The 14,828-nt window shown below is 41.4% G+C and overlaps 1 protein-coding gene across 1 annotated transcript in view; it reads left to right on the top strand.

The window, feature by feature from the left end:
- Positions 1 to 1,541: 1,541 nt before the first annotated feature.
- TBPL2 (TATA-box binding protein like 2) overlaps positions 1,542 to 14,828 on the top strand; it is a 35,946-nt gene continuing 22,659 nt past the window's right edge. Inside the window, 6 exon segments of the mRNA XM_046647716.1 lie at positions 1,542 to 1,731; positions 4,307 to 4,596; positions 13,395 to 13,465; positions 13,654 to 13,675; positions 13,678 to 13,846; positions 13,849 to 14,020. Of these exon segments, the coding sequence (XP_046503672.1) occupies positions 1,542 to 1,731; positions 4,307 to 4,596; positions 13,395 to 13,465; positions 13,654 to 13,675; positions 13,678 to 13,846; positions 13,849 to 14,020 (914 nt within the window).

The raw sequence follows: 14,828 nt of genomic DNA, 5'->3' as shown, positions 1-14,828 counted from the left end.
AAAAAATTAAAAATGATTAAGGACTATGAGGGTGGAAAATCAGTGATGGTTATTGCTCACCAGTGGGGCACATCCCATTCCACCATAGCTCCGATCTTGAAGATCAAGAACAAAGTGACGGAAGCTGTTAAAGGATCTGCTTCACTGAAGGCAACAAGACTAACGAAAATTCAAGAAGGGCCTGTATCAGACATGCAGAAACTTCTAATGACCCAGATTGAAGACCAGACACAGAAGCATGTCCCTCTCAGCACCATGACAATCATGGCCAAAGCTAGAAGTCTGTTGGTGATGTTGAAAGAAAAGGGTGGGCCCAACTATAATGTTGAAATTACTGCTGCCTCTGGGTGGTTTAAACGATTCAAGAATCGTTATTCATTACTTCATGTGAAAGTGAGGGGTGAGTCTGTGAGTGCTCACGTGAAGGCAGCTGAAGAATTTGGGGATAAGCTGATTGTGCAGGAAAATTACTTGCCAGAGCGAATGTTCACCACGGGTGAAACTTCATTTTGGAAACAGATGCATGAAAGAGCTTTCATCCATGAGGAGGCCACGTCAATGCCAAGCTTCAAGGCTATTAAGGACAGGATAACAGTCCTGCTTGGGGGCAATGTTGCAGGCTATGAATTAAAACCCTTTGTGGTCTGGCACAGGGAGAACCCCCAGGACCTTCAAGCACATCAGTAAGCACGCACTGCCAGTGTACTACAGGAGCAATAAGAAGTCACGCATGACCCAGCTCCTCTTCCAAGCTGCCCTCCTGAGTTGCTCTGCCAGTGAAACGGGAAAGTACTGTTTGGAGAATTACCTTTCAAGATTTTGCTTACTATTGGTAATGTTGCCAGACATTTTCCTTTTATTGGTGATCTTCATCCCAATATCAAAGCTATGTTTCTCCCTCCAAACACCACCTCTTTGATCCAACCAATGGATCAAAAAGTTTCAACAGCTTTTAAAGCCTGCTACCTGAGGGGGACCTTCGCCCAGGCTATTGCTGCAACTGAGGAAGACACTGATGCAATTCTGGAAGGATTACAACATCTGTAACTGCATCAAGAACCTCGCTTGGGCTTGGGGAGATGTCACCAAGGAGTGTATGAATGGGATCTGGAAGAAGACACTCAAGAGGTTCGTCCGTGACTTCAGAGGGTCTGCCAAGGATGAGGAGGCTGCAGAATCATCAAGGCTGTGGTAGAGGTGGGGAGCAACCTTGACCAGGGTGTGGCTGAGGATGACTCTGAGGAGCTCCCAGAGGTGCTTCCTGAAGAATTGACTAAGGAGTTGTTGGGCCTAGAACGGACACTGAGGAAGAGGCAAGAGAAAAAGAAACTGCAGGAGAAAAGGAAGAAGAATCCCCAAGGAAATTCACAGTGAAGGGTTTAGCAGAAGCTTTTGCAACCTCAACAAGCGCCTTAAGAAGTTTAAAAACATGGACCCCAACACCAAGAGATTTTCATTAATAGAGAGGGATGTTCACGGTGCGTTATCTGCTTACGAGCAAATCTATGATGAAAAAAAAGAAATAAAACAAGCAAACCACCATGGATGTATTTCTGGAAAGAATGACACCTCCTCAAAAAGAGCCTCAGTCAGGTCCTTCAGGAGGTGTTCCAGAAGAAGGCGCTGTTATCGTGGGAGAGGACAGCTCCATGCATGTTACTGCCTCTGAAGACCTTCCAGCGGGACAGGATGTGGAGGTGAAGACAGTGACATTGATGATCCTGATTCTGTGTAGGCCTAGGCCAATGTGTGTGTTTGTGTCTTAGTTTTTATCAAAAAAGTTTAAAATTGAAAAAAAATTTAAAAATATTAAAAAGCTGATAGAATAAGGATATATAAGTGCCCTGTATAGGCGTACCATTTTTTATCTTTTATACCATATTATTACTGTACCTTTTCTATGTTTAGATACTCAAATACCTACTATTGTGTTACAACTGCCTACAGTATTCAGCCCAGTAACGTGCTGCACAGCTTTGCAGCCTGGAGCAATAGGTTGTACCATAGAGCCTAAGTGTGTAGTAGGCTATCCCGTCTAGGTCTGTGTACTCTAGAATGTTCGCACAACGATGAAACCAACGAACGACGCATTTCTCAGAATGTATCCCCTTCGTTAAGTGACGCATGACTGCAGAACAATTTAAGATTTTGGATAAATTAACTCTCAGCAAAACAACTGAAAACATGCACAAAGACAGTCACTCATCTTTTATTTTGAAACTTTTTACTTGGAAATAATTTCAAACTTTAAAAAGTTACAAAAATAAAAGCAGTACAGGGAACAATCATATACCCTTTACCCAAATTTGCTTATTGTTAACATTTTATTCATTTGCTTTATCATTTGCACCGCAGGTCACTGCAAATCTGTGTCCCTATCTCTATTCATAATTTGATGTCTTCATTTTCTATTTTGGAATAACAAATTACCACAAGTTTAGTGGCTTAAAACAACATCGACTTATAAGCTCACAGTTCTACCAGCAGTAGTCTGGGCCCAGCATGACTAGGTTCTCTGAGGGCGCACAAGGCTGAAATGAAGGTATGGGCCAAGCCAAGCTCCTTCTTGGGCTCCTTTTTTTGTCACTGTTGGCCAAATTCAGTTCCTCGCAGCTACGGGACTGAGGTCTCCATTTCCTTGCTGGCTGTGAAATGGGGGACACTCTCAGCTCCTCCAGGGCAGCCACCTTCCTTGCAACATGGCTCCATCCACCTCCAAAGCCAGGAGTGGAGAAGCTCCCTCATGGGAAGTCTTCTCAAGCTTTGAATCTCCCTCCCGAGGAGGAGCCCAGTTCCTTTTAAGGGCTCGCCTGATTAGCTCAGGATCACCCAAGATAATTTCTCTCTCTTTCTTAAAGTTGACTGATTTGGGACCTTAATTACAGCTGCAAAGTCCCTTCAAAGCAGCACCTAGACCTGTGTTAGAATAACAGGGTGAAGCTGTGTCTGCCTCAGAGGGCAGGAATTGGGGTCGTCTCAGAGCTCTGCCCACCTCATATGAGACAGTTCATAAGTCTATGTATCAGTTGGCTAGGGCTGCCGTGGCAAAGTACCACAGACTGAGTGGCTTAAACAGAAATCGATTTTTCTCTTCCTCTATTCCTTCTGGAGGCAAGACGTTCAAGAGCGAGGGGTCAGCAGGTGCAGTTTCTGCCGAGGCCATTCTCTAGGGCCAGCAGGTGGCCGCCTCCCCACTGTGTCCTCAAGTGGCACTTTCCTCTGTGCACAGACATCCTTGGTGTCTCTCTCTCTTCCTATAAGGACACCAGCCATACTGGATTCGAGCTTCAGCCCAGGGATCTGGGGGAAGGGGGACACAATTCAGTTCATAACAAACTAATAACTCAGAGCTACTGTTCGAGCGACCAAGCAGGTACCGTGAGAAACACTGTTTGTAGGCTACCTGATTTAACAGAATTATATATCACTCTAAACCATTATACAAAAGTCTAGCTTTATCAGAATGTTTCCTAAATTCTTGATTAGAAATTTGGTAAGATGCCTCTTGTGATCTGGTTGGAGCCATCTCCATCCACCTCCACTACCATGTGCTCCCCATGCTCCACTCTGAGAACAGTTTCTCTAACCAATCAAGTTTCCTTGATCATTGATGAGCTTGGTACAGAGACACAAAGATAAGTCATCAAAATTCCTGCTCTCAGATAGCACAGTCTAGTAGGAAAGACATATTCTATGTGTGTGCGTGTGTCCATGTACATTTTGAAATATCTTACATAAAAAGTGTAGATTACAGAACCTTTCTGCACATTTAAGTTCTTAGGAAAGCTGAGGCACTGAAAATCAAAATAACGATTTCAAGACAGAGGCAGGTCTCTGAGCATTCTCTTCTTGAGCTGCCTCCATCCCAACTGTGAGCAACACCCTCCCAGGAACGTGGCTTTAGCTCAAATTCTCTGTGACTGGAGAAGAACCACCTGGGATGTGAAGGCGACAGGTAATCTAACATAAAAGTACTACACCTGACTAGGTCAGGCGCCTCAAATTCCACTTGCCCTGCTCAAGATTAGAAATAAAAATTCACTTAAAAGAAAAGGGGGAAAAATCCCTTATTTTCTCACTGTCCCACGCATTCACTTTTTATGCTACTAACAGGAGACCTTTTCTCCTTCAGGAGGCAAAGGCAGCATTTGCAGCTACTGAAGGAAAGCTCCAGATTTAGGTGGAGGGCCTTCTCAGCCATGGGCAGGGCACGGCGGTGGCACCCTGGTGAGGAGCCCTTCCTTCCCGCCCTCCTGCACCCTCCCCTCCCCTCCCCTCTTCCCACCCACCACCCTCCCCTTCCTAGTGCCAGTGGGCCTGGTGCTGAGTTCGCCGTCTCCCTTCTTGGCTCATCACTTCACCCGCGCCGTCTGCAGGAGCGTGGAGCGGGCGGGGACCCGCGGCGCCCGCCAGCGCCCCCGCGGGCTGTGGGCTGATAAGTGGCTGCCTGGCTCCGCACGCCCCGCCGGGCTCCGCAGCGGCTCGACTCGCCAGGGCGCTTCCCCGTCCCCGCTCGCAGCCCTCCCCGCGGTGGGACCTCTGCCCATGCAGGAGGGGACGTACCTGGAGCTCTCCCTGGACCAGCGCGCCGCGCACGTGAGCCTGGGAGTGTGGCCACTGTCACGAAGTCAGGACCCGCCTCCCTGCCCTGCTGCAGAGTGCCAAGTCCTGCGCCCTAGGGGCTTTGCCTTTATTGCCTCTTGTAAAACTCCTAGCGAGCTTAAGATGTGGGCTTGATCAGCCCCCCGCTTTCAGGTGAAAAGTAGCAACTTCGAGAGGTGAAATAACTTGCCCAAAGTTGCCAAGCAGAACCCGAACCTGGTCTAACATGAATTCAAAATATGAACTGGGGGCAACTGTGGCTTCTTTCAGTTTGTGATTCTCAAGTTCGTATTGTTTTGTAATTTGAAAAATCTTTAGAGTGAATTATTGTAGAAGAGAGGAAGGAGTCTTCAAAAAGAAAAGAGAGCAACTGATTTGAGGGTGCGGGCCGATTTTCAAACAGACAGAGATTAGCGCTCAGGTAGTGTGGGATGAGGGGAGAGATTCTGCCCTCCTACCTTCTTGTGCTCTCCTGGCTGGACTAACAATGAAATTGACACAAGATTGACAGGCGAGAACCCCAGTTTAATTACACATCCATGGGAGAATCGTGAAAATGATGCTGGAGAGTGAACAAAGCCGGCAGTATATGTACCTTTCTCACAAAGAAACAAGTTTGTGAGGAATGACAGGACAAAGAAACTTAGGTTTGAAGTGCATAAGAAGACATTTAAGCAGTTTGGGCCTGAGGTAGTAAATTAGCAGGTGTGTTTCTGCAGACTTTCCGCCCTGAGTCCCTGCCTCAGGCAATGAGGACAGGGGCAGAGCACCTTTCACACAGGAGGTTCATTTCCTGCTTTCAGGGCAACAGAGATAGGACATGCCCTTTTTGCCTCTCGAGTAACTTTGATTCTGAATAGTCAGTATGCTACTGTGGGACATTTGGAGGCAGCCTGGCCTGGGCCCCAGTAGTTCCTGCCTCTGAAACTTCCCTGGAAGCTTCACATATTAAAAGTTGACATGGTAGATTGTTCCATTAATTCACTGAATTGATCTTTTAGTCTTGAAAATAGGTCAGTTCAATTAAACAGTTGGGTCTCATTTTATGAGGCAGTGATGCAGGTGGGCTCCCCAAATTAGGTCTATAGTGCAAGCAATCAGATTTAATGAGGCATTGCTATGGAAACAAAGAAAAATAATGATTAGTGGTTAGAGCAAATTATAAACCAGTTTCTGAGCCTATGGGGACAGCCAGTCAAGAAGATTTCTAGAGGTCAGGGTCAAAGCATCTTTTGCAGTTTGAAATGTCTCTGATGATGTCATCAGGTGTTCAGGTAAACTTTCTGAGTGGCTCACTCAGCAACAGGCGTGAAGGCTGTTTAAACACAGGCTGTGTGGTGGTCTCTCAAGTTCATGTGAAGTCATTCAGCTCTAGTTTGGAGGGCTTCAGGGAAAAGGGCAGCTTGGTTCTCAATGACTCCAAGTCAAAAGTGGGAGAAAAACTGGAAATGTTAGTTTGGAGAGTTGTAGTCAAATATTTGAGGAAATCAGAAGAATTTAGGATCCACTGCAGTTTCTAGGTAAATCACAAAAGTTCAAAGAGTATTAACAGCACTAGAATCTAATATCTACAAGTGTGTATTATGGTTTCTACTGAAACATAATTTTTCTCTATAAAATCACCCTTATTTTTATCAAAGATAGTCAAATTAAGACTAATTTGTTTGAAAATAAGTTTAGTTTCAATAAACTTGGCTTAGGTATTCACATAAGTATAGCAAGAACAACAATTGATCATATAGGCTCTTTTAAATTTGCTTTGCTGGGTAGTCTCCAGAATGAACTTTTAATACCTTGTCAAGGCTAAGAAGCCAAGCCAAATATTCTACCTGCAACACCTGTAGATTTTGGTCAATTCTTCTCTTCTTAAGGCTTCTAACATATCTTGAGGTTCTTGCACCTCCCAGGAAGTGATCTTCTTTATTCACCTGGTTTGGCTGTCAGGAACCCTGTAAGTAAGGTACCAGGCAGTAGGTTTTTCCCCCAAGGGGCTTTATTGGCTTCATAAAGTCAACCTTAATTCCTTAAAGCTGTTTGGTCATATATAAGTTTATGCATCTCTCTCTTAAACATGACATTCCAGTCAAAGTCTTGGTAATATAACTAATATTTCCAATTGTGTCCTGTTAGAAGGAGAAAAGATTCTTACTGAACTTAGGCAAATAAATACATTGCCATGAAAATAATAATACTCACTGAGAATTTCTGAATTCTGAAGGGATAGGGTAGGGAGAAAAAGTAATTGTTTCAATTCTGCTTACAAAGGTATAATTCACCAAATTGCTGTAAGTCATAGATATCTTAAGAGAAAAGAAGGGGGAAAAAAAGGTTTTCTTAAATCTGGAAAAACGAAAGATTTTAAAAAAGTAATATTTCAAACAAAAAGTCACAAAAATTATGCTTATCCTCATTAGTTCATTTAGTCTGATGTAGTTAATTCTTGTTCTGCTTGAATCCAGTTTTTCCATTAGTTCTCTCAACTTTGCCTGATGTTGAAGGTGATAGGAACAGTGCTGATTCCAAGAGGTTTGCAAGGTTTTTGTTAAGGCTAGTGTGATTTGCCCAATGAAGTGAGTATCTCAATCACTGGGGATTGTGGAAGGTATACCCCAAGTGGGAAACAGATTTTCTAATAGTTTTCTTTTCCATTGTGAGGTCATCAGCTTTGTGACAAGAGAAGTCTTCAACCCATCCAGAAAACATACATACAGCAACAAGAACATATCGATAACACATACTAAGGGACAGTTGAATGAAGTCCAGCTGAAGATGTTCAAAACACCCAGAGGGAGGAGTTCTGAGGCCTCTGGGGACAGAGATAGTTTTTCCTATAGTGGGTGGAGGAGGGTAAAAACTGAAAAATTGGGCTTTCCAGGGAGGTGGAAAGAACCAAGGGGCCAGCTTGGGTTTCCCATAGCCCTGTTTGTTTAATTTATAGCTATTGTTTACCGATCTTAATTTCTCTGATTCAGCAGACTGTTGCTGTGTTACTAGGACATTGGGATGGCAAAAATCTGGCAATGAGGGATCAATTTTTTTTTGCAGAAGCAGAATGGACTTCATCCACATGTGTCATAACCTTTATAGATTGTGTTATTGCCAGCTTTACGTGAAAGTCAGCTAAGATACTTATCTGATATTTAGATTCAGTCCTTTTAGTAAGCCTCAATTTTGATGACAGACAACATTTTATACCAGGACATATTAGACTTCCAGGAATTTCACATAATTTCTGGAACTCTGATAAAATATACTTATGCAGATACAACATAAAGAAGGCTTAATGTTATTTCTTATTTGACAATGTTTCCCCTGTAATTTAATATATAAAATAAGCTTAATTAGTTTACTATCCCTCCCACTTGTCTAAATAGGGTCACAGATTATTATGAAACAATATTTAATCATCTATTTAATCAAAATGACAAAAAGATTTCAAAGACAAACATAGAAGTTTACATGGCTTCAAAACCTTAGCTCTTTTTAATAGAAAAGACTCAGCTTTTTTTTTTCCCAAAAACATAAATATTATTTTCCTTGCATAGAGAGATTTTTTCTTTATTATTTTTAGTAGCTTTAATTACATATATCAATTAGAATTCTTAACCTTAGAAATCTTAATTTCTAGTGAAAACTAAGAAGTAAACAATTGTGAGTTGTATGCTATACCCATATCCTTTAGATTGGCAAATTTATGAATACATTTTATAATTTCTAGAAATATTTTTTTCATAGTGCAATCTTCCAATAAAGCACAAAACTGTTTTTTAATAAGCTCAAATTTATCTTTTAGTTTTTCCATAATAAGAATCCAAAAGTAGATAAACCTCTGTTCAGTAATTAATGTTTTATTATTTTATCTTATCTGGAAACGATCTCGACATTCAATGAACTTTTCATCATTCAACCTTACCTAGTAAAATTCTGAAGTTTTAAGCCATCAAAAAGACTTGAAGTTACTTGTAAGTACACATGCCATTAGCCATAGGATTGCATCTAAAGATTCTGAGTGCATTAACATCAGTATAGTTCATTTGTTCTTAACAGTCATACTTAGATTATTTATGAAACCTTCATGAAATGTTAAAGCAGTTAGCCATAATCTCAAATTATTTTTTTTGTTGATAAATTTTTTAACAGAGATAACATGAGCTTATTTGACTAATAACCCAGGTAGAATAAAAGTTGCATGTAGTGCTGATAACTCTGAAGACGTGCCTATTTTAGTTAGCCGACAAGCTTTCATTCACTAAAGATTATTTTATATCATATTAACCTGGAAAACATTTGGATTAGTTTCTATTATATATAGAAATAATTTATATAAGCACTTACTTTAAGTTACTTAGAGCTCTTTAGAAATTAATTTTGATAATAACATTGGGAGGTAGAAAAATACCATATCTATAACATGCATACATACATATGTAGACAGACACAAACAGATCTTATAGCTTTTATTTCAAAATTTCAGCCATAACTTAGGCACAATACAAAACTCACTAGTTTATAAATAACTGTGTCTCTAGCAGATGGAACAAATTAAGGTTACCTACATAAAAGGGTTTTTTTTTGTTAATATTTGTAGAAAAGGCTTTTTAAGATTTATATTTGCCTTAGACAAGGAGGCCGTGAATTACATTTGGGGCCAAAGAGCCTCTCTAGCAGCCTGCATTTAAAATGAAAGATTTTTCCCTTTCTTTTTTAACTTTAGACTGTGCTGTTTGAGCTAGCCAGGTGTAGTCTCAGGCAATTGTGGGCTATTACCTTCCAGGGTGTTTACATTCTAAAGATGTGGTAAAATTTACAAGCTTAAAGGACAGAAAAAAATGCAAGTTTTTTTTCCCTAGGATTTTCAGGGTAATTTTTCCTTCGGTTTTAGGAGTTGGGCCTCCTCTAAATAAGAGTTACCAGAAAGGTGACAAGCCTTTTGAAATAAATTGGGGAGGTTTTGGAATGATGAAAGGGAATGGGTGAAATCTGAACTGCTGTTAGAGCTGCATTTTCAGTTTTGCAAAGATTTGTAAGATAAGAACAGTTGCTCTCAATTCCTCAGAAATTGGGTTGTAACTTAAATGACATCGTAGGTTGATCTACCTGTCTGATTACATTATCCCCAATGTGTTTTTTTCCCCTCTGGGTGCATAGTTTTATTTTAACTTAGGGAAGAAGGCCTGTAAAAAATCCCATCAGGCTCTAAATATCAGCTTTCAATTTGGCCAATTTTTGACCGTAGAACTACTGAAAAGAAATCCTTCTAAATATCTTGTCAGTTGTCAGCTAGGATAAGCAGTAAATATTTCTGGCAGCGTTGAACAGTTCTATGGACCTAAGAGGTGTCCCTACAGGTTATGACCTTCCCAAGATCCAGAGTCATTCCCAAAGGTAACCAAAAGAAAGGACTGTCAGCCTGTGTGTCCCAGGCAGGCGGAAAGTTCAGTCAAGCCCTTAGGACACGAAACAAGACAAGCAGGAAGGTGGTTATCCCTGGGAGAGAAAGGGTCAATAACCGGTGAGTCTGGATTTGGAAAGGAAGGGACAGCATGCAATTTTATCCTCATCTCTTGACTGGGCGTCACAGAATGGCCATTGAGTGGAGGTCAAAGGGCTGTGGTCCAGGGTGCATGAATTCCCTGGGGAGGCATTCAAGGAAGGCCTGAAGCTGGCAGAGCCTGATTATAGAGCCCAGCAAAGCAAGCTTTACTGCCTGTCCTAGGTGCTTCTGCTAAAAACATTTTTGGGCTTTTCGTATTTACGTGAGTAACCTGTATACTCTTAGAGATTAGGCTGGAGTGCTGTCGGTAAATCTTGAAGGAAAAGGAAGCTAAAATAGGCAGATGGGGCTGGATTTTAAGAAAGGGGTTACACGTTGGATTTTTGTAGTAAGTCTAAATGTTTTTTTATCTCCTCTTGTTAGGGAGCCCCTAAGTCTAGCTGTTACATAATTTTCCTTTTTCTTCTTAAGTTCTAGACAGTTGTACTTCCAATGTCTTGATTTTTTTTTAAACAATATCTGCAAATGTCCTAAGGCAAATAAGGGGTCTGAGTGGACTTTGATTTCTTTTCTAATTTCTGTCTTCTCTCTAATTAAGGGAGTCTTAATGGCTAGCCATTATACTGATATGAGTGCTCTCTAAAAAAATTTTTTTCCAATTTATAAATTTGTCTAGTTTAAAGGATCCATCATCTGGCCATTAATGAATAGGATTAAGATCTTAATAGTGACTCAAACCTATTGGTTAAGGCTTTTATGGCTTAACCATGGACACAGAGTCGTCCTCAAAGGAAAGTGCAAAGGATCCAGCTTTCCTAAGATCCAGAAAGTTCACTGCCAGAGTCAGCCTGAGAACCGTGAGGGGCCCTGTGTTAAGTAGCTGTGCCAAAACACAGGAAAGCACATTTTCCCCTTTTTGACGAGAATACCATGTTTAGATTCCCTGAGCTTGGATCCACAGCCTACTTGGCTACCCGCCAGATGTGTGTGCATTCTCCAGCTGCGGGACCAAAGATCATCTCTGGAGGAGAAGATCAGCAAAATCAAGAGTACTTGTCAGAAAAACTAGTTTCACAAATATTTTCTTCTGCTAATCTAAATTTAGAGAGAGAAAAAGAAACTCTCACCCCTTTTGTTCCCATCAGACTCTGCAGACAGAGATCTGGGAGGCTGACATGGTAGGAAGGCTTACTTTTTTGATGGCTTGTGTAGATGTCCAGGATCTCTTAGCTGCAGCAGCCTCAGGGAGAAAGCAGTTTCCCAGCCGGCGATTCTCCTGGCTAGCTCGCCAAAACCGTCAGGGTGAGCAAAATTCCCCCCTTCTACCCTTCTTGTATGCTTATGGCTAGACTAGTAATAAGATTGACACAAGACCAAATTAACAGGAGAAAAATCCAGTTTAATACGTATGTATTGGCGATCATAGAATAATGCTGCTCAGAGAGTGAAAAAAGCAGGCAGTATATATAATATATATAATATATATATGTAATATTATTACATAATTATTTTTATTTTATTATTTTATAATAATTATTATATTATGTAATAATAATTATTATATATGTAATATATGCATATATTACACAAAAAAGCAATAAAGTTGTAAGGAATGACAGAACAAAGAAGCTAAGATTTGAGATATGTAATTTGTGAGGTATTTAAGCAGAGTTTAGATTTGAGGTGTGAATTAGCAACATTTGTTTGTATAGGCTCTCCGCCCTGAATTTGTAGCTCTTGTGATCAGGATGCAAGAGAGCACCTCGTACATGGAAGATTCAGAGGGAACAGAGACAGGAGGGTCAGAATGCCCTTTTTGCTTTTCAAGTAACCTTAATTCAAAATAATCAATATGCTGTTGTGGGGTGCTGTGGGGTGGCCTGCCCTGGGCCCCAACAGCAGAACTGGTGAAGCCCCATAGCATTTAACACAGCAAAGGGGAGCCCATGCAAGAGAGGCTCTGGGAAAGATGAGTCAATGGTTCTGCAAAAACAGTTTAACCAAAAGTTTCTTCAGATACACGGCCAAGGGTGCAGTGACTACACTAAAAGCACGTCCTCTGAGGTGTGTGCCTACAGGTGAACTTGAGATGGGATGGTCAAGTTTCCATCGCCGGAGAACATCTGCCTCCAATCTCTTGTTGCCCTTGCCTTAAATTCCTTGCTGAAGTTCAGTTTCCTTGGGTGAGAGTTTTGTCCCCTGCTCTAGTGCGGAAAAAGAGGGGAGACACTGATTGTTGCAGATATTAGTGCTTTAGTGTAAATCGGCGGCTGAGATCCTCTCCAGCTAGGACAGGAGAAGCCAAGGAAACAATGGAGCGGAATCAGGGCTGCTGTCCCTGCCTCACTTTTCTTAGGGTCCTACTGTGGGGAGGGGAGCAGAGACGGAGGCTAATTACATAATTCAAAATGAAATAATAAGGTCAAAAATCTTATTTCAAGAGAATAACTACATTCTTGTAAGTGTTTTCTTTGAACAATTAGTCACCCCTGCCATCTGCTGGGCTTGTAGTAACGGAACAATGTAATAGAATCTAGCCAGACATTTTATCTTAGCTGAGGTAGCTTTGTCACTGAGAAGATGCAACACGAGGCATTTGTGACTGTTCAGTTGTCAGAAAAAAGATCTTCTAAGGGATGAGGTCATCCTGCAGGCGGTGCTCAAAATCTGGAATCTAGGCCTGCAACTTGGGCACAGCAGGTGGTAATATATGTGCCAAGGTAATCAATTTTTTCTATAACAAAGCCCATGAATTTTACATTAGCTGCTTCCCTCACCTGCACACCTCCTTCTCTCGGTTGGTGGTAATGGAAGTTGAGCAGCCTGCCCTGGACTGGAAATACAATGCATTGATTTAAACTATTCTTGCCATGTAAATTTCAGTAACTTTTTCTCTATTGTGAATTCCTGTAACTAGGATGTTTTCTTCTCTCTTCTTTGACTAGAAGGAATAACAGTGGGTCTTCAGTGGAATCTTGATTAGCACTCAAGACTATGTCTTAAACTTCCTTCACTTACTGTTCTCTTTAAAATATGAATTTAAAACTAAAAAATCTTTAAATCAACTAAAGTTTATAATCAATTTAAGAAGTACAGTAAATCTATTCTCTTCAAAGTATACACAATTTAGAGCATGGTAGCTTAATTGAGAGAGTTAGAAAGGAGAGTTACAAAAGCCACAGAGTTACAAAATTGGGTTCAGAGTGGCAGCTTACTATGGATCGACTAAACTAGGACAAACATTTTATGACAAATGCTTTTTTCCACATTTAAGGTATCCTTTCCTGTTCCTTTTAAGTGCGCTGTTACCCTACAGCAGAGCCTCTGCGATTCTTTGTGGAAAGAGGCAGGGCCTGACTGGAAGCTGCCGTGAGCTGCCTCTCATCCTGCACAGGGTGCCTGCCCGCCCTGGTGTATCCATTTGGTGTGACGTGATGTTCTGTTTGTTGTGTTTTATTTGTCTGTTTTAGGGACAGTCCAGGAAGACGTCACCCGGCCTAAGTCCCGCTGCCCGGGCCAGGTGTGCCTCATGATGCGTTCACGCCTAATTGGTCCAGGCCGCAGGTGGCGTTTAGTTCACTTCTTAGAGAGTCAAAGAGACATCTGGCGATTTCTCATCTGTGGATCTCAGCTTCCTATCAGATGAACTTACCCAAGAAAATAAAGGCCAGACTGTCATTAGAAACAAGCATGAAATTGAAGAAAGCTGTAAAACTCAAAGTCAGTCCTTACCCAGCGAACAGGGCGTTGGCCTGGACTTAACAGCAACAGTTTGTCAAATTCTCATTCACATCTGCGGGCTGGTGATGCTGACTCAGTCCAGACTTCTCTTGAGAAATCAAACTCCCTGCCTCTGGCAACTGTAACTCCCGTGACACCAATGACCTCTGGTTCAGAATGTTCTGGAATTGTGCCTCAACTACAGTAAGTTTTGCAGTGTTTTAAGTGAGTGATGCTTCTGGGTACACATTTTATATTCATGAATGTGATGACAACTAATTTCAGAATAATAGTGTAGGGAAGAGAATTTCAGATTTCATTGTTCTTTGTATTATCAGTTCTTAATGGATTACGGCTTTAGACAGTTGGGTAATCTGTGAAATGAAGCGCTAATTCTTGATCTCCTAAGAGGGAGTTAAGAGTCAGTACACACAGGATTGTATTGTTTATACTAAAGCACCGTAGTTGCTGAAAATTGGAGTTGGATAAACACAAAGAATATAAAGACGTAAAATTGAATTCAGTTTGCATATTGACATATTGTGCTTCTATTTTTGAGGCATAATTTTGAAAAAGACAAAACAATTTTAGTCAGCTAATCATGAAATTTTTTTTTTTTTGAGGAAAATTAGCCCTGAGCTAACTGCTGCCAATCTCCCTCTTTTTGCTGAGGAAGACTGGCCCTGAGCTAACATCCGTGCCCATCTTCCTCTACTTTACATGTGGGACACCTACCACAGCATGGCTTGCCAAGCAGTGCCATGTCCGCAGCCGGGATCCGAACCGGCAAACCCTGGGCCGAGGAAGCAGAACGTGGGAACTTAACCGCTGCGCCACCAGGCCGGCCCCTAGTCATGAAATTTTAGAAAAGCTATTTTAGTACTTCGGTTTGGGATGTTTACTAGGGACCATGTTGCTATGTATTCGCATTTAGAATAATTCTCCCCTAGGTAGTCAGTAATAAACAACCTGTGAAATGAGGAAGTTAAGACCTTTTAATTCTTTTTTACTT

The sequence above is a fragment of the Equus quagga genome, chromosome 20, assembly GCF_021613505.1.
Source record: "Equus quagga isolate Etosha38 chromosome 20, UCLA_HA_Equagga_1.0, whole genome shotgun sequence".
Classification (NCBI taxonomy): domain Eukaryota; kingdom Metazoa; phylum Chordata; class Mammalia; order Perissodactyla; family Equidae; genus Equus; species Equus quagga.
Note: the sequence above shows the minus strand (reverse complement) of the source record. Positions and strands in the feature narration are given on the sequence as shown.